The sequence below is a fragment of the Mytilus edulis genome, chromosome 5 (assembly GCF_963676685.1).
Source record: "Mytilus edulis chromosome 5, xbMytEdul2.2, whole genome shotgun sequence".
NCBI classification, from domain to species: domain Eukaryota; kingdom Metazoa; phylum Mollusca; class Bivalvia; order Mytilida; family Mytilidae; genus Mytilus; species Mytilus edulis.
In genome coordinates this window covers 4,956,355-4,977,556 of record NC_092348.1, presented here as the reverse complement: position 1 = coordinate 4,977,556, position 21,202 = coordinate 4,956,355, and the positions used below count along the sequence as shown (strand labels likewise).

The window sequence follows — 21,202 nt, the reverse complement described above, 5'->3', positions numbered from 1 at the left end:
AGCTGCGCCCCCGCCGATTTTTTCCTCTCATTAAAATGGCTAAAAAAATGGAAAACAACACGTTTAATAAATTATTGCGTCCGAAGCGCTTTTCTGGATTTACCTTCATCAGGACCCTTTTTCATTCGATTTCCTTACTTTAAGAAACATCAGTACTGCTTGAACTGGAAGCAATTTTTATGCAAAAACAAACTGAGATTGCTGTTCGGGTTGAGCCAATGCTCTGTCTTGAAAGCCATACTTTGACCTTTAATTATGAACATTAAATACATTGTGACCGCGGATGTTTTTCTCCGAGCAATAAAATATAAAATGACCCGTTTTCCTTCGATTTACTTTTTTTTAAGAAACATCAGTATTGCTGGATCCTGGAAGCAATTTTTATGCAAACAATTATTATTTGTATTTCAAAATCTTTTTGTTAGAAATCAAACTGGTAAGTTAAAAAAAACATATAAAGCAAGATCATAGAACGCAAGATATATTTTTTTTTATCGAGGACCTTGAATTTCAATATTTTTGAAAGCTGAACAAACATGTATATAACTACAACCAGCAGGGCCTTTCTATACTAGTATATATACTTAGTATATATACTTAGTATAGAAAGTCCATGCTACAACAAATGGGAGTGTTTAACTACTAAGGCATTGACCATAATGTTCTCGTACGATCGCGAAACATTAAAAAAAAAATGATCCAACTGCTGATTCAGTTGGTAACGAATTTCCGATATTATTAAAGATTCACAATACAAAGGGAACTTCCTATGCTTAATTGAGTCCCTAAATAAGTGTGAACAGTTATGTTTTATTCAAAATTATCGAAAAGCAAAGTTAAATATGTGTTCTCGTACGAATACTGAATAACATACGGACAGCCACACGAACAAAAAAAAAAAACCAAACAAACAAATATACTGAAACGTTTCACTATCGATAAAAAATTCGGAAAATGACATATATCACGTATCATGATGACACTGTTAAAACTGTAAACTTGGAATGTGTTGTTTGTACTATAAATTCAAATTCTTCGTGAACTTATTGTCAATATTTCATTTTATTACTGCAAAAAAAAATTTTGGTTTAGAAAATTCATAGGTAGTTACGGCCCTGTCAACATATTTTATTTACAGTTATTACAGTTTTTCAGGCAGAACATTACATTTTTATTTATAGGTTTTCCATTGGTCAGTATGATTAAGGCGCGCCGAGAATGTTTTGTTAAATGACTTTTCATTGTTTGGTCAGTTGGTCAGTTGGCTAGTTCAAGTTTTTGTCTTATGTTAGTGGTAGCCATTCCTTAAATCAGAGAAGGGCTCGATTACTGACATGCATTCGGTTATATGAAGTGTTTTCTTTGTGTAATTCGGCAATAAGAATCGATCAATAAATAATCGATTACTCTTTTTTTTTTTGTATGTAATCTTTTACGATCAATTACTTTATCAAAAGTAATTATATTACTTTTCGATTACTGTTATTTACGTCATGCTTCAAAATCAAACAAAATAATAAAGAAAAAAGTAAAATCACAAAAATACTGAACTCTGAGGAAAATCTAATCGGAAATTCCATAATCATATGGCAAAATCAAATGACAAAACACATCATTAACGAATTGACAAGAACTGTCATATTCCTGACTTGGTACAGGCATTTTCAAATGCAGAAAATGGTGGATTAAACCTGGTTTTATAGCGCTAAACCTCTCACGTTGTTGACAGTCTCATCAATTTACGTTATATTTACAATGATGCGTGAACTAAACAGACATAATAAATAAAATAGTCAAAATATGGGTACAGCAGTTATCATCGTGTAACAATTTTAAAAGGAACAATTTAACAGAACTCAAAAACATATATCTACAAACACATTCATTGATTAGCGTGTCTGAAAATTTTACACGTCACATATTTTTGTCGTTCAATGTTTATACAAACAATTTTTAAATTTCACATGGGCAATGTTAGCATACAGGGTTAAATAAACAAAAGTATGTAAGAATTAATTTCAGAAACAGACCGAGATTTAAAATAGTCCAAAAGTTCTATAGAATTTATAAGAATCCACAAATAGTTCATTCCACTACGCGATTGAATAATTTTGACGTTTGTGGTTCAACGTATTTTCTAATTCATGATAGAAATATATTATAATGACATATTATGAACAATAACATACTGACGGGATCTTTCAAAGTACAGAGTCACGTTATAGAGAAAGTAAAGTGAAACACAATTATGCCGCTGCGCAACATGATATTTTTTAGTTGAAATTTTGAATTTAACAAAACATCATTTAAAGCATATTTTCCAATTAATGTTGACAGTTGTTTACTAGATGAAAGCTTTTCAGGCGAAAATCCGAATAAAAAAATGTTTTTAACATGAGTGTATATGTTGGCAAAGTTCTTGCAATGACAATTAAAGACCATTACATCAAACATTTCTTAATATTTGAGTTTTTTTTTAAATGTTTTTTATGACATATTATATAAGTATAAAAGTCCCAGTTTAAAACGAGCCAGTCTGATTAAAACCAGCCCCCGTCACTAGTGGGGCTGGTTTTAATCAGACTGAAAACGATCGAACTGGTCAGTGTCCGTCTGTATATGGATCCGATGCTGTCAAGTACTCTGTGTCGCAATATTATAATTTGTATATATTCTTCCTATTATCACTATACACGCAACAGGATTATATTCAATTTGTATTGATAACATTTATGAAACGTCCAAAATTAATTAATAAATATCAATAATTTAATAAACCTTGTCTATAACGACTTAACGTAAACTGTACTGTTACCCCGACGACGACGCCATTTTCCATAATTTTACATGCAGAATGTAAATAAATGCCGAGTACACATTGATTTCTGCTTAATAAATCAACTGAAATGGACGGAAGAATGGCAGTAGCTCGCCTTCCCCCTCTTAATGGGTAATTTTGCAAAAAATGTTATGATTTCTGTTCTGTTTTGCAAAGATGAATGTACTTTAGAGAACAGCCCGGATTTTCCCTGATATTCAACATTGAAACCATGTAATTGATTGTTTATACAAGCAATTAAATGATTAGGTTAAGTGCTTCATTCACAGTTGGTGTCCACTGATGTTATCAAATGAACACAGATGGTTAGCTTGGTCAAGATTATTTAATTTCCATATCCTCTGCACTAAATACATTTTATATTCTTGTCTACACAATATTCTCATAGTCAAGGTATTTTGAATGAAAAAAAATTTACTTTAAAAATTCATTTAAATAATATTAAAATTTAATTTTTGTTTATGATTTCTGCAGCTAATTTGGAAATGCTATGATAAATATTTTAATTTTATCAAATTTGATATGTTTTAATATTATATTGATATCAATATAATATATATATATCAAAAGAATAAAATACCAACAATCAATTCTAATGTATAAAATTGTAAATGGGCTAACACCTGATTACTTAGCAATACTAAATATTGATGATGTGCAACGCCACAACTTACGATCTGTCTCTAATAATGATCTTTTTGTTCCAAGACCAAATACAAATTTTTATAAAAAATCTTTTCATTATTCTGCAACCAAAGTATGGAATAATTTACCCCTCGAAATAAAGAAATGTCCTAATGTGGAATTATTCAAGAAACATAGTTATAATCAATTTCTTGAAAATTATATGCAAGTCAACTAATTTGGTTTCCTCTAACAAAACTATATCAAATATTGTCATTTATTACCCTTTGTATATTTCAATGATTGAATTGTGTATATACTAGTAATATATATTGTAAATTAATGTATGAATGTATGAATGTTAACTGTATGCATGTATTTTGTTTGAGGGCCTCAATGAAAATTAGACTATTTCTAATTGAGTTACCCTCTTTAAATAAAGAATTTATTATTATTATTATTATTATAGGGTCCAGGACCAATCCAGTCTATCGTATAATAGTCCTTCGTAATTAATTTTTATTTTTCATGTGCATATATTTAAAGCGAAGGATACATATTTCTTGTTAGAAAAGGTTTTTATGGAATACTTTTTTTTAGCATTTATTTTGATTTTTGCAAGCTTGTAGTAAAGATTTTATTGTGTGTGTATATTTAGAATAAAAATCAAAATCTGGTCTGTGTTTCTAATACTAAAGGAGGTGTTTCGGTTACGGTCACCTTTCCTCATCAGGTATCCCTTAGCTATATGTTTCCTTTCTTATAATACTTAGAATGGTTCGAATTTGGTTTCACTTATGGGGATACTCCAGAGGCTGATTTAGAGGGGGAGCCAAGCCCCCTCTTTTCTGTGAGAAATTTGATTGATAAAATAGGGAATCACTGAAGCCTGACCGGAGCAGGCCCCTCTAAGGCAGTCAGTGTACTCAAATAGATATATTGAAATCAATCAGGTTCAGGACCAATCCATATATTCGTCATTTTTAGGCTGAAATATTACCTAATTCTGTTCACATGCAAATGTGGAGTGGACACACACCCCTTTTTATTTCCACTGAATAGAGGGGCTGCCCGGCAATATGTTTATAAACCACTTTTATAGTATTGCATTAAAATGAGTGAGATCAAACGCTTAAAATAAGAGAAAACAAGTTCAAATATGAATTAAAATTGAGAATGGAAATGGGGAATGTGTCAAAGAGACAACAACCCGACAAAAGAGCAGAAAACCGATGAAGGCCACCCATGGGTCTTCAACACAGGGGGAAACCCCAGCACTTGAAGATGTTTTAAAAATGAAAATTAAGCACAACAAGAATGTGTCCACAGTACACGGATGCCCCACTCACACTATCATTTTCTATGTTCAGTGAAATTGGGGTAAAATTCTAATTTGGCATTTAAATTAGAAAGATCATATCATAGGGAACATGTGTACTAAGTTTTAAGTTGATATTCCAACTTCATCAATAACTACCTTGACCAAAAACTTTAACCTGAAGTGGGACAGACATAAGGACGGACAAATAAACCGACGCTACAACCAGAGTTTAAACATAAAGGCCCCTCTATTATTGTAGGAGGGGCATAAAAATTATAAACAACTGCGCCATGAGCTAGAGCGCATGATACGCCCTTTTAACAGTTTTTTAAGTTTACAGATTAATAACTTCTCAATGTCATACCAGAAATTTATGAAAAAAAGGGGGGGGGGGGTATCTTAATAGATATAAATAGGTCAACAAAGTTGCACGAAAAATGGTCAAAGCACTTTAAGGTTATTGTCTGAAAACTAGAAAATCACTCCTTTTCATTACTAAATTCCCATAGCATTCCCGGAAATGTGAGATCTAAAATTTATATAGCGAAAATGAGCTTAAATAAATAGATATAAACAATTCACCAAAGTTTCATGAGAACTGCTGAAAGCATTTTTGAGTTTTTCTCCAAATACTAGGTGTCTGACATGTTTAAGACGGACTGAAGATACCTTTAATCAGGCGTAAATAAAGTTGTCTTTGCTTTATGAATATTTTATAAAAAAAAAGTTTAAATATTAGGGAGATTTTATTTTATCATTAAATAAAATTTATCAAAAAAATGTGAAAATTAAAAAGAATATTTATTTCTTAACAAAATTAATCTTCAAAATGACAACAATTATCAATCTATTCTACGTTAAAAAAAAATGAAAATTAGTAAAAAATATTCATAACTTTATTTTATATTGATTCCTTTAAATGTATTTGAACATGATTGATAAAAATACACACATATATAATGTTAGATGTAGTAGACATATTTATTTTTCAAGAAAGGACAAAAAATGCCAAAATGTTGACTTTCTTATCAGATAATCTATGTGTAACATCTGTGGTCAGTTTATTGGGAAGAGTGATATATAAATTACAAGGACTTCAAACTGTGATGGTAATCAGTTGTGAAATTTGAGATTCCCTCAAATCTGAGGGCATTCTTCGGGCTGTACTATAAAGTAAATGGTATAAACTTGACCAGTGCTATTTCTTGGATTCTTGATATTAGTTTTCTTTAAATTGCTGTTTGGCTTCTAAATTCTGGAACATACAATAGCGGTAACCTTACTCTTACTTTTAAGTATAGAGGTATTAGGTCCGTTCGCGCCCAATACACTTTCGCACCCTACACGTTCGCACCTCGCACGTTCGCACTCTACACATTCGCACCCAATTTTAATTCAAATTCCAGTTAAATAGTTGGAAAAACATGACTGTTGTTTTAAATTGCTTTAGTGACAGTGTAAATACTGAATGTATTTATAGCTTGGTATGAGTAAAACAATGAAGATTTTAAATGAAAAACACAAAAGGTAATTGTTTTTAACAGCTTGGTCTGAAACAATGAAACAATAAAATATAGCAATACACGAATTATAACCAAAACATGATAAAATTTATTCAACACACAAAAAAAATAACCGTAGTCAGAATCTCACTTTATTTTGAAACAAGTCAGTGGAACAAAGTCATAGCAATACATTAACCAAAACATGATTAAGAGTTATTCAACACAAAATAAAACTTTGACAGAATCCCACTCATGACTATATTTAGAAAGGATTATTATTTTTTTAACAATACATTTTCCGAAACATGATTAAGATTTATTCAACACAAAAAAAAAATGCTGTCTCACTTTATTTTGAGACAATGACAACAATTATACTTATAAGAATACAGTTGCCAATACTTGATTACAAAAATATTAAACACAAAACCAATTAAAATTGGGTGCGAACACGACTGGGTGAGAACAGTGAAAGGGGGCGAACATGAGTGGATGCGAACGTGAATGGGCTCGAATGGACCCAGATTCAAGTATAGGGACCTTAACCCTTTCCCTTTCACACCAGTACAGCTTACCGGTGAAGCCAATTTCAAGAATTTTTGGGTGCATTTAGACTTGTTCCGTCGCCATTTGCTGACGTACAGATGTGGTCAAGGGCTCAAATTAATCCTCAGATAACCAGCAATGCGATTTAAGGTGCATCAAACCTCTATCATTATTAGTTAATAAACAAGTCGCCCCTTACTGATGTGTAATCCTTCTGTAAAAACCATTTATTTTTTTTCGAATTTTGAGGAAAATTCTCAAAAAGAAGGGCAAAGAAAACTGCTCTTTTAAGAGGATTTATGACTTTTCTCAATAACTGTGCAGAGAGTTTTTGAAGAATAGTATTAAACTAATAGTTCTAACTTGTACACTAGTTGCAAATGTAATTTTTATTGTAGCAGCGCAATCACAAACTTGAAATGCGCTAAAAATCCGAAGTCATTTCTAAAAGATATTACGAGAAAAGAGACAAAAACCACTAAAATATTCTAAATTATTTTGGCAAAGTTGAAATAGATGTAACAAAACATGGTTTCGTAAGTGTTGCAGTGTGCTAAAGTTGAAAACAGTTTTGTTTGAATAAAGGAACATGTATATTTCAATGAAAAAATGACATTTTAAAGAGTGGATTCCTCCCAGATTTGCGTAAAAATCATGCATTTGGCAACAAAAAAATATCATCTGAACACATAATTCCGAAAAGAAAACAAACTGGGGGAGAATCTTTATATTATTTTTTTTTTTAATTTCTTCCGTAGTAGTAGACTTAAGTACTTAAATTTCAATAAAATCATTACAATGTCAGTGGCGCAGGGGTACGATGATCTATCCCAAGGCGCTAAGATTGAGAGTTCGAATCTCACTGCCGGAGGTGGAAAAACAATTTCCTATATTAAATGTAACTTAACTTAACTTTACTTTCAATTTCAAAAAGAAAACCTACGGAATTTTTTAAAAAGAATGTGTGTGCCAAATTACCCCCCCACCTTTTTTTACCCCCTTTGCTCCATCGGGCTCGGTCAAGGGTGTCCCAGATCAAGCTAGCATTGGTAATTCAATGAATTTTTCCTTGTAAAAACAAAGTTTAGGTTGCTGATTGATTGAACACGAATTAGACAAATAACTAGGGTCCAATTTTGAAATCGGACAAAATTGCCGTCTAAAATCAGTTATTTTGAATGTTACGGACATCTTTATTTCAAGGCCTATAGCACTTTATGCGTCTATTTATACCACTATGATAACTTATATGGCTTCAACAGACTCGAGGCATTGTGTTTCCACCAAAACCTGACCCTATTAGCCCACCAATATGTCTCTGCATGACTTTTTGCCCAAGGATTTCGTATTTTTTCACCTTTTCTCCAACAGTCACGTGATTTTGGGAAATATACCACGTGACCAAAAAATGACGAATTATCTTCAAACTTAATTTTTTGAAATATTTTACCAATTATCTTTCATTTGAGCCCAACATGGCATGTGTATGACCATTGATGCGAATGCAGTATTCATTTAAACTTCAATAATGTCTTTTCGATAAGTAAAGGTCTAAAATGCCTGAAAGGGAAAGGGTTAAAGAGTAAAATGAGGCAGGTGATGAGATGTTACCTGTGATGGACGAATCTGGGTCGAGGGTTAATTTCATGCAACATTTACGGCCTTTTTAATTCACATGTTTTTGTGTTTTATTTCTTGTTTTCTTGTGTTTGGTTTGATGTGCGTGCCTTATGTTTCCCTTAAAGTGCCTTTCACTTTCAAACTTCATAAGTTCATACTCTGAATAAAAAATAGTGTCTTGATGATCTAAAACTAAGTCATCTGTCTCCAAGATTTGTAAAAAAAAAAAAAAAAGGCAAAAGATTCCAAACAGCATTAGACTCCTTGTTTATCTTTAATTAATATTAATTATCTTTCATATTTTTTTCTTTTAGAATCTTCATAGTAATTACTACTATAAAGCTGTTTATCTACTTGTTTCTTACTTTTAACCAAACACATATCAATAATATCAATCATATAAATACAAAAAAGAAATATTTCCTTAAAAGAAGACCTCATGAATTGTTATTTATAGAAAATAAATATTTTGATATAAACATCTAAATAACATCTAATAATTCAACCTGTATTTGAAAAAAATAGGGAGATTTGACTCGGGGAATGAACGTGTGGGATGCGAATGTGTTTTTTGTGCGAACAGACCCGTTATTGTCTGTAACTTGATTGTTATGGATGTGATGAGCCCTATGATAAGGAAAATAAAAGTATTAGTATTAAAATGAATTTTACCTGAATGAAAAGATGCCAGAGTATCCAAGTGCTTTGACGATATGCAAACAATGAAAATAAGCTCTTGCAAATACTTTTTTTTCTTTTTTAAATCCAATATGCACCATGATATACATGTACTCGAGGACCAAAATATCCAGAATTTTTATTTTTCCTCATGTTTTGTTTCTTAAGCCTACATTTCTTGTTGACTGCATTTGCTTTAGTGACTATGTAAACCATACTTTTATTTTATTTTATTAATAGGGCTAAAACATTAGGAATGCCTCCTACAAAGTTTGATGGGTTAACTGGACCTTCCTATAAACTTGGTGATACATCTCATCCTCTACCTAACCCTAGAGCACTGAGGGTAAGTACATATACATATTCATTATCTGGAACAAACAATTCATGTAAGACAGACGTTAGCATAATTTACATTTCAGGAAAAAGGTATTAATTAACAAACATTCTCTAAAATATTCATTTAAATCTAATTTATGGTTTAAGTGGAATTACAGATATGAAATGTCTATTTACCTTTCTAGTTATAGCATACACCCAAAAATTAAATAATTTGGATAATAAATATAATAGAAGGGACACCGATTTATGTTATAAATATTCTTTTCAAATTTTATAGAAAGCCGGCGTTTGGTTTAGGACGATTACACAAACAAAAATGCCATTTGTCAATTTGTAAATATAGACATGTACTTTAATTTATATAATTCAACAAATTTTGGAACCTCCAAAATCTTTAAGAAGGAGATACACACATTTAAATTGTTATTTAATTACAGCCCTATGTTGACACTATATCAGGAGAGGTCGACACATGGCCAGCCCATGCCAGTGGTCATGCTGTAGGAAATGTATCCATGATGTTGTCCAAAAATAAAAGCTTGGTCATATATAATGATGAAGATTTTGGTAAACCTCAAGTCATTCCAAAACCAAGATTTTTGGACCAATTAGAAACCTACTTAAAGAAAGAGTTAAGGGCCTTAGGTGTTACAGAGGTCATGCCAAATGAACTTAGATTACAGGTAAGTTTCAAAATTAATGCATTTATGAAAACATAACTTGGATAATACAGCGATCTCAGTATCCACATCACATCATAGTTACTTGTTTCTAAATTAATAGTCAGCATATACAGTGTTTTATTGCATAAATCATCAATTTGTAAACTTTTACATGAAGAACACATCTGTTTTTTTTTATTATTTTTTATTTCAGAAAAAAGGAGGGATAGGTTGTATTTATTCATGATACACATCTCTTCACATATTAGATATATTGTTTATTTACATCGTTCTGAAGAAATCTTTTTTTCTTTATTGGTTTATAATTACTAACCAAGTTTTGGTATTTGCAGGCACACAGAGAAGTGTTTGAATATCTGATTGAAGATTTCAAGACTTATAAGCCACTTTTATCAGCAATTAAAAATGAATATGAGATGATGTTGGCCTATCAGAGACAACAGATTAGGGATCTGGAACCATTAAAAGTAAGTGAAGTAGATGCCTGATATTTATTATGCATGTATATATAGTTCAGATTGTCAAAATTCTATAGTTTATAATTAGTAACTCAAATCATGACTGATAAATCTTTCACTCACTGAATCATAAGCATAATGATACCTAGGCAGGGATCTCCATGGATGAAAATTGAACGATGGAGGAACTTTCACTATCACAAACCGTGTCTATGCCATACAGTGTAGCGCGATTGAAAGTATTTCATTCCTCCATATAAGGAATGGTGAACATGCTAATTTATTGCTTATTCAAATTATATTTAATTGAATTTTCATTATAAATATTTTCAATAATTGCCGTTTGTAACCGTTCAACTGCCAAGCCTTCATGGTCACCCCTTTAGTAGATAATGACCAAAAGCTGTCATGAAGGTCCCCATGTAGTTTTCTTGCTATTTTTGGTAATTGTTATGGGGATTAAAAATCATGTGGAGCTTATTTTTCATGGACACTGTCAAAATTATTCAGAAGTCATGAACCCATTAGGCATTACCGGTATGGCTCATTTGCAGCAACAATAAAAAAAACGATTCGTACGGGTTCTGTAATAGGTTATAGGGATTTGTAAAGCAAACGTTGACAAATAAAAAAGGTTTTTAATGACTTTATCTAGCAAATTGATGCTATGCAACATGCATCTTTCGCGTCTGAATAAAAAACCGAAAACGCGGATGTATAATTTTGATTGTAAACTACGAAATGAATTCGGAATTACAATACGAAATTTCTTTACAGGAAATATTAAGTTTTCACTCTTTAACTTTTAAAGTAATTCTATAGTACCCTTACAGCAGAACTCGAGTTATTTGCGATGAAATAATAATAACTGTTTTATGTCTTTAATATTTTGTACCACTTAAAAAGGGGGATGCTGATTGCGTAAGTCAAAATAAAAGCATGTGTTTGACTTGTTAAACTGTTTTCTTTGTAACTGGATTATCAATCTATTTATTTAATCTAAATTATCTTAAGCATTTGCGGAAACTTAGTTGATTCAATCATCGATCTTCAGATAGTATTCTCCTATCTGATTTGTTGATCAACCTGTACAATCTCAGGTCTTAATCCGGATATCCCTCAGGCGTTAGAATTAACTGTATTGGATTATATATAAAAAGCCTAAGGTTATGCAATTATATGCATTTAATTATAATTGCTAAAAAAATGGCGTCGAGCTATAAAAAAGATAACAGTTTTGAACGATGGCGGAAGACAATTTAACGATGGCACGGGTCATTTGACGATGGTGCAAGACATTTGAATGATGGTGGGGCGCCATTGTTAAACAGGCCATGGAGATCCCTGCTAGGGTATTCTGCCTAGGTCACAAGGTCAAGTTGAAAAAATGCCTTAGATATCCAGGTCACTTTTAAGCAAATTTTAAAGTTCTAAACTGATCTAATTCTTGGTTTTGAACATTTTTAAAGTAACAGGTCCTTTTAAATGAGTTGTCAGGTTAAACTTAACCCTCCAAGGCCCCATGTCAAATTTGACCATGTTGGAGCCACAATTGTCACAAATTTTCATTAATTATGTCTTTACGACAAAAATTGTAAGAAAAAAGAGATGGAAGTATTTTAAGTTTTACGTTTTTAAGTGAATTGTAAAACAAAGTGTGGAAAGAAACAGTACACATATGATTTAAACTGAAAACTAAAAGGCAACTACTGGCAATACTGGTATGAGAAATTGTTTATATTGTTGTTTTTCCTTCATTCATTCAATTTCACATAGGCGAAAGAAACATTATTGATTTTGAATTTAATAGTCTGAGAAGTTATGTATCTGTGAAATGGAAAAAACCCAAAATTTAGATTTCTTCAAAGTAATGTTGTTATTTTTTGTAGCAAATGTTAATAACTGTATCAGAACAATGTGACCAGAAGATAATGTCAATTAGAGACGAAGAAAAACAAGGTAATTTATACATTCATTTATTAACACATTTTGTGTGATTTCAAATAAAATGACTGGATAAAAAATTAAGCTATACAATTAAAGAAATTAGTATATGATAATTAATTGATAGGACAAAATTAATATTCATTTAATTTTTTTTAATTCTTAATTTAAGGATATTGGTTCATCAAATAAAAAATTAAAGGGCACAAATGAAAATCTAGCTAAATTTAGTAATCTTGTCACTTTCTATACAAAACATTTCATTTTGAAAACATAATGATGCTTTGGACAATGAAATGATCTCAGAACAATGGTTTTTTTTTCTTTCTTAAAACTTATTTCTATTTATATAAGCTTGTTTGGTTTTTTTTTGAGTGTTTTTAGTAATTTATAAAATTTTGCTTACAGAAATGACAGATTTAAAAATGGAAAACAAGAATTTAAAAGAAAGAATACAAGCTATGAACAATGAACGAGGAGATTTAAACAGTCAGGTGTATAAACTACAGGAGGAACTAGCAGCTGAATACAGACGTTACAGGGACGAATGTGATGCCAGGAAAATGTTGATTGAAGACATCAATGAAATGAGAGCAGCAGAGATGGCTGATGATAGCAAACAACCAACAATGTCAGGAGAGGCTGTCGAGGATGACCCAGAAATGATGAAAATTGCTCTCAGGTAAAGGGAGATAATAACACGATATAGTTTTTTTTGCTTCAATTTTGATGACTTTTTATGAAACTGTTTACTATTTTCTACTCAACTCTGCTGGACAAATTTATATTTCACTATACAACAGTCTTTATGTACATGTATAACATTTTTGACATCAAATGATGCTTAAAAGATTTTATGTTTACTCAAGTTTAGAATCTTTATACCTTCATGATTATTTCTGTACAACATTTTTCATCATTGAGTACTATCTATGAATAGAAGCTGAATTAGGGATACAGTCACATTATTTGATGATTTTTTCTTAAGGGGGATTAGAATTTTTTTTTTTTTTTTAACTAAACATGTATTGCTTTATTTACACTGGGAAAAGAATCAGATTTTATAATAGAAAAACTTTTGATAATTATAAAATGTGTATATAAACAACAAAAGTTTCATCTTATTTATTTTCCTGACAGACAAGCCAGAATAGACGAGAAAAGTGCTACGACCAGACTGAATGATATGGTAGCCAATTATGGAGATGTTATACCAAGAAGAGATTTTGAAGCTCTGACTATCAAATCCCAGGTAAGGGTTAAATATCATGAAAACTATAGAAGAAACGATTTGTAGAAAATCTTTTTTGTCTTTATTCATGAATTTTTATTTTTCTAAAAAGTCTCAAATGAGCAAGGAGAGAATGTTCAAAATTGAATACTGAAAATTAAATTTTATAAATATATTAGAGGATTTCTTGTTAGAAGTTAAATCTAAAAAGTGTTTATTTCTGCCTGTAAAAGCATTTCTTGGTAGATACAATGGCAATTACATTCATTGACTTTTGAAAGAAGAAATTTCAAACCTTTCAGTTTTAAATGCAAGTAGAACAATTGTTTCTTCTTATATAAAAACATCAACAATGGAAGAAAAATTAAAAATTATATTGCTGCAAGATGTTTGAAAGAGTTAAATGTGCAAAATGATATCCAATAATTTTTTTTAGAAATGAAATCTTCATTATTACAATAGAATTTAATCTTATTACCTGTACTTCTGAGTAAATAATCAATTTATTCCATCTTTCAGAAAATGGAAGAAGACTATACTATATCTAAAGATGACTTTGCCAAACTGAAAGCTGAACATGAGTAGGTTATTTTTAATTTCATAGGGTGGGGTTGCTAAATTGAATATGAAGAAAATGATTGTCTTAATTTTGAGTTTCTTAAATTGGATAAAATTTTATTGTGATTCATCAGAGGTCTCAAATAATTATCCATTACCATTATTTTTGGGAAAAAATTTAAATGATTTGTCAAAATCATTTTTTTTTAATTGTCATAAAGAAAATATACATGTGTTGAAGGCCGTACCTTGACCTATAATTGTTTACTTTTATAGATTGTTACTTGGATGGAGAGTTGTCGCATTGGCACTCATACCACATCTTCCTATGTCTATGGTCATTCATCACAAATTACTGTTAATGTCATTTTGGCAAGATTTTTTACCATTATTCTTCATGAAGGTACCCCCATTACGACCCTCATTAAATTGTATTATTTTAGTAAAAGATTATTGTTGATATATATATAGAATTGTGCAGTAAACTAGGGATTAGACTGAAACTCAAAGTAAGCCTAGATTATCATTGCACAACTAATAATACTGTCGCTCTAAGAGTAGGGGCTATAATGTATACACCTAATCCATTCATTTGTTCATTTAACAGATATTTATCATCTCACTTTTCTCAAGTACTAGTGAACATAATATCTTTATATTTGGTAAGCAGCTCGACAGGGTCACAGGGATGACTTGTTAGTTGTCACAGACTTATTCTTGTTCACAAATGTTTTTAAATATGTTAAATGACTGTAAAATTTCTAGTCACACTTTGTAAAAAATTCTGAAAAGAAGAACTTTATACATAGTGAGCAGCTTCACAGCGATTATTTGTAACTGGTTAGTTCTTTTTGAATCAGTCTGACAGCTGCTTTCTGCTTTTTATACTTTGAATTATGAGTAAGGGTGTCCATAGTTTGAATGTCATAATATGTGCTCAACATTAATTGCAGTGCCCTTCTTGAAATGCATACCAAGATAACAAAACAGAGAGATGAATTTTATGTGGAATTGGAAACCATGAAAAGAAGCTCAACACCAAGGTTTGTTTTTAAAGATCTGTAGAATTTTATCTTTTGACTTAGTTTACTAAGGTTGTAACTATATCAAATGAATAAAAATATTATAATTGTATTTCCAGTATCTTGAAAGTGTCCTTATAATTGTATTGAGATTATACTTATAATCAAACTTTGTTTCAAACTTCACTGTTTACAATTTTATGTTAGGTTTGTAAATTAACAACATTAATAGCCGTCTGAATTTATAATTCCAGTTTCTCTCAAAAATTTTATTTCAAGTTTGAATACTAATGTGTATTAAATTTCATGTAATTTTAGACCAGATTGGGACAAGTGTGCAGATATTTTACAAGGAGGTATGGGTAGATGGAAGGAAATATCACAGAATAAATCAACCAATGAATGTGTAGATGTCTTACTCAATGAGATTGCTGCTGGTGGGGGATCTGATGCAGGCGGAGCTGAGTATTTTGATGGAAAGGTAAACTGACCAATCAATACAAGGAATAAATTGTTCAAAAGTTTAAAAAAACGATCAATGTAAGGAATAAATAGTTTAAGGGGCAAACTAATCAATATAATGAGGAATGAATTGTATAATGGTATTATATATATGTTTGTCAAGTATATGTATGAGAATCTATTTTCAACAGAAAATAATGCCATTTTTTATGAAAATATGCTTTATTTTATTTATAATTAGATATTTTACAATTCTCACACTCCTGAAACAAAAAATATTAATAGGAATTGAGAAATGTTTAATTTATCCATATACTTAACTGTAGCAAATTTAAAAGCAAAACGAGATTTGAAAAGCGTTTTGTCAGACTTTGTCATCAAAATGATATTTTTAGCACTCTAGTGTTCTCATTGTTAAATAATCAAAGGTACATTTTTTTGTATGTGTATGCTGATTTTGTTGTCAATATGGAACTAATAAAATAGAAGTAATTATAATATCTAACTGTTATCTTTTAAAGGATATCTGTTTTTTTATTAGGGAACTGGACCTGAAATTCCAGCCTACTTGAGAGTTGAGGGGCAAGTACGGAACAGAAGACTTGGTAAACGTGACTGCTCACTAATCATCAGAGATATTTGGAGGGAAAAGGCAGCAAATGATGCAGGAGTAAGGATTATCTCCCTTGATAATATCAGTTATATTCATACTTCAAGTAATAAACAACATGGATAAAAAAAAGTTACAAAAAACATACAAATAACAAAGGAATGCACACTTTTCCCATTATATTTATACATCAACAATAAAATAAAAATATAATTCTCGTAACCTTTGGGAAAGTTTCTGAGGCAAGACATAGCCAGTTGTTTCTGTAACAGACATACTTAATATGTTAAAGATTGCTATTATGTCAGTTAAAAGGGAACCACTTATAACAAGTCAATTATATTTTGAATGCAGTTATATTAGCATTAACATATCTATAGTAACCTTATTTTCATAGAGATTATTTGGATATTAGAATTGCCTTCAGTATGCATGTATCACATCACAAATTTAAATCAAGGGACACTATGGCCTTCAAAAATCATTTAAAAAACATGTAAGCTTTGACATTTTTAACTTCTATAGTTTATTAAAACTGATATATTTTCTATAGAAAACAGATGGTGTACGGGATAAAATGCAGGACTTCCTGTATGAATATTTGAGTCGAAGGTTCTCCATGGAACAGATGAGGATTGAATGGGGCTATAATTTAGAGGATGCCTGCACAAGATATGCTCATGATGAGATGATTGGATTGTTCCAGGGTGTACTGTCAGGGGAGGTAATTAAGATAAATTTTGGTCACAATTGTAGTCTTACAGTTATTTTTGTAAAATTTGACTAGCAATATTCCTCAATATTGAAAAGAGATTGTATGAGTTTTTTAGTATGCTGAAATGTGGCCTATATTAGAGATTTTCAAAAGCACTCCTAAAGTACAATGTATCTTGAAACAGAACAGCTTTGACTATAAAAAGATTGCTTACTGTAAATTTTTAAAGATTGTGATGTTTTATACTTGTGACAATTTCTATGCTATTTGTTTTATTAAAAGAAAGATAACTCTTGCATTTTTGTTTATTGGAAAAATGATAACTTCAGGTTAAAATTTTATTTTAAGCATGCAGATTTTTATAGTAATAAGAAAGCCAAAGAGACCTTTCATGTTTTCTAAGCCCTGCTTTTGCACTGTAGTATTTTTTAAACAACAAGAAATTATATGGATGTTTGTCAATTAAGTGTTATGAGTCTTAAATTATAAATCTGATATATTGTAGATTGATGAGTCTTTAATTATAAATTTGATATATTGTAGATTGATGAGTCTTTAATTATAAATCTGATATATTGTAGATTGATGAAGAAGTTTATCATGGTACGATGGAACAAATAGAACAATTAATGGCTACATATAACAAAATAGATTTTGATAAAGGGAACCCTGGGAAGATTACCAGGGACGGATTACGGCAAGGTTTGAAGGAGGTCTTCCCTACAGTAGATCCAGAGATGATTGTAGCTATTGTTTCTGCTGCTGAAGTGGAATTAGATGCTAGAGACAAAGACGAAGTTGAATATCAAGAAATGTTTAAAGAGGTTTGTTATTTGTTTCATTTGTATTGATTTCAATGTGAATTTTAAAATTATCTTCATATGAAATTGTTTTGCATTTTGAAATTCAAAATTTTCTACATAAAATGTAACTGAACTGATTAATTAATGAGCTGCATTTGATGAGAGTTTTATCCTAGGGCTTTTGATTTATACAGATTGTTAATATACACTTTGTGATGTCTGTATTTGAGAAAACTGTTTATTCTTGTCAGAATACATGTTGTTAGTTCTGTCATAGTTGTGGTTTGACTTTTAAATTGATATTCTATATTCCCTATTTCTCTCTTATTGTATTTAGTAGGATTCTTTCATGAGATTAATTTTAGAAGCTAAACATGGAAATTGAATTAAGTTCATATGATTAAAAAAACTTTTTTTGTTGAATTATCTCCCTTATTTACTATTTTGGATATTTTAGGATGATGAAGGAAGAACAGGACCATTCCTTGATGAAGTTAGAAAATGGATTAAACAAGAAAGAAATAATTATGCTGAAGATGTTAAACAACAATTATCAGATTTAAAGTAGGTCACATGATTGTAAATATGTTTCCTAGATTAATGGCGGGAAAAACAAAACAAAATATAAAGCAGCATTTTATGTATAAAATTTGATTTGAAGAAGAACAGCACAGGTATATGACTTCATTCATCAATATATGAAAAAAAAAAACATTATTGAAACAAAGTAATAAAATAAGAGAAAATATATTTTATTCTGTACTCTAAATCAGCATGTATCTGTGGTAACAGCTCATCTAAAATAAAAAATAGTTTTAAATTAAATTTAAATTAATACATGCAAAGGATTCTGCTTCAAAATTAAGGGATATTCAATAGAAATGTCATTGATCAATCATTTCAAAATGGATTTTAAATATAACACTACATAAAACAAAACTAGTATATTGTCATTTGTAATATGAACAAAAATAACATATAACATAGGTAAGATACCATTTTGTACCTTAACCATTAGAAACTTTGAAACAATACTGTGACATAACTTATTTGTATGACCAATGACAATTTATACATATTTAAATATCATCTTTTATTTTCCAGGACTGTGTCTGTTGATGAATTAAAGAGAGGATTAAGTTTAGCAGACCCTGAAATTGATAATAAGACAATGGACAAATATGTGTTATGGGTCTTCGATACCACACCAGATAAAATAGCTGAAGTAGAATCAATAGAATTATCTAAAGTAATTAGTAGATTACAGAATGGCAATGTCAGACGGTCGGGGAGGAAATTTTAAAAATATGATCAATATGTAATTCAAATGAAGATGATATTTTTTTTAGCATTTTAATGTTTGACTTATTTGTCTGTGATATTTTGTGTGTTGTATGGAAGAGGGTGGATGTTCTTGTATGTGTGAATGTATCATTTTAGTTTTCATATGTTTTTAAAATGTTTAAGCACCAATAAGTGGTACCTTTTATATGTAAAAAAAACCAGAAAACATCTTAGTTGAAGAAAAGTAATGGAAAAGAGAAATATGGTGTATACTGCCAAACATACAGATATTTAGCTTTCCCATCAATAAAAATTCTCACCTTACAAACTGTGTTTTCAATACAATATAAAAAATTTTTTAAATAGTTTGCATACACATTTATAATATAGGAAAAAATCCCATATTTTTCTCTTTATTTCTCTTTATTTCCAGTTTTGGTTTTACATATATGACATTTTATTTTTATCAATTTTTAATTTATTGTTATTTATTTCATTTGTAAGAGAAAGAAATCTGTGATATGAAAGTTTATTATTTTATAAGACCGTCCAAAAAGCTTTATTATTTTAAACTTATGAATATTCTTAGATAAATAAACTGTTAAGAAATATGTTTTATCAGATTTGTATTGTTTATATATTAAATGTCACCCTAAAGTATGTACTTCAGGGAAACAATAATTGTGAGATGACATTGAAAATCAAGTCTTGATAATAAATATCTGGTACTTTCAGTGCTATATTTATGTATATATATGAAAACACACTATTAAGAAATATAAAAAGTATAGAAAGTCTTGCTCTTTTGATTTATGCCTACTTGATAGTATTCAGTGAATAGTATTTATAATTTTGTGTCATACTTGATTTGAAATCATAGAGTTTAGAATGGAAACAGGAAATGTGTCTAAGAGACAACACTTTAGATTTTTTAGAAACAGGCCTTGTACATAGTTACAAAATTCTTCAAATCTTTGCAATCAAGTCAATCAGATTTTATATTGAAGTGTATGTTTCAATATCAGACAGTCATTGGTACTTGACATTGGCATAACTACATATTCTAGAGACCAGAGTCAAAGATTTTGGGAGTATTTCTTTTTCATCTCGCCTTGAGATATGCTGTTTCTGGTGGTGGTGACATCAACAATGCATTAGCTTGTGATTATCTCAGTTTATGGTGAACCACTAGAGGTATGTCAATGGTAGTTGTATAAGCATTGGCACATCTCATTTGAATTTCCATGGAGATTATTTGGCCATGCTCCATCAGCTATGGTCTTTTGACTAGTTAACATTTAAAAGTTTGTCATTTATGGGTCAGTTTATGTGAAACCACTGGGGGTAGGTACTTGATTTTTAATATGCAGTTGAATTAACAACAGCAAAATAAAACAAAAATTGCAATAAGGTAAACTGACAAGGACAATATGCGTAGGAAAAAACTGACAAAGAACTAGTTTTTTAGGGAAATGAGTGCACCAAAAGGTTGAAGAAATTTGAGTTGAGAATTTGACCTTGTTTCAGACATTCTATAATTTTTGTTAATCATTTGCCAAATAAAGGAAGGCACTGACACTAAATGTTTTGATGTAAACTCTTTGACTAACAGAGTGCACTGATATATAGTCCATCAGTTTTTAAAATACATTCTATCAAATGTTATGTATTGATGGTCCATTAATATTCTGGTATACATATGACAAATGAAACGCATCACCATGCAGTCCATTGGTGTTTGGTTCAACTTTTGCAGAAATGGAGTGACCAAAACCCCTATGAGTTCATTGTTAATTCTTTTGACGAAAGGAGTGCACTACTAGTTCATGAGTTTTGTGTAGGTCGTCTGTTTGACACAAGGACTATACACTGGCAAACCTATGGATTGGGGTAAACAATATGACACTGATTTTTGTGATAATGCTGTGAGTTTTGTCAAGTCCATGGGTTTTGTAAC

The 21,202-nt window shown here is 30.4% G+C and overlaps 1 protein-coding gene across 2 annotated transcripts; it reads left to right on the top strand.

The window, feature by feature from the left end:
• Positions 1-2,797: 2,797 nt before the first annotated feature.
• Positions 2,798-20,041, top strand: LOC139525349 (translin-associated factor X-interacting protein 1-like). 2 transcript variants are annotated; one of them, XR_011664886.1, is made up of 16 exons: positions 2,798-2,950; positions 9,374-9,479; positions 9,913-10,158; positions 10,491-10,625; positions 12,506-12,575; positions 12,969-13,242; positions 13,701-13,812; positions 14,311-14,372; positions 15,303-15,392; positions 15,690-15,852; positions 16,375-16,503; positions 16,997-17,167; positions 17,740-17,982; positions 18,419-18,525; positions 19,066-19,575; positions 19,679-20,041. XR_011664886.1 is itself a non-coding variant. In XM_071320569.1 (15 exons), the coding sequence occupies exons 1-15, from the start codon at positions 2,907-2,909 to the stop codon at positions 19,262-19,264; spliced, it is 2,151 nt and encodes a 716-aa protein (XP_071176670.1). In that variant the 5' UTR covers positions 2,798-2,906; the 3' UTR covers positions 19,265-20,041. The 2 variants fall into 2 exon arrangements, 1 of the variants encoding a protein (XP_071176670.1); XM_071320569.1 differs by having other exon boundaries at positions 19,066-20,041.
• Positions 20,042-21,202: the final 1,161 nt, after the last annotated feature.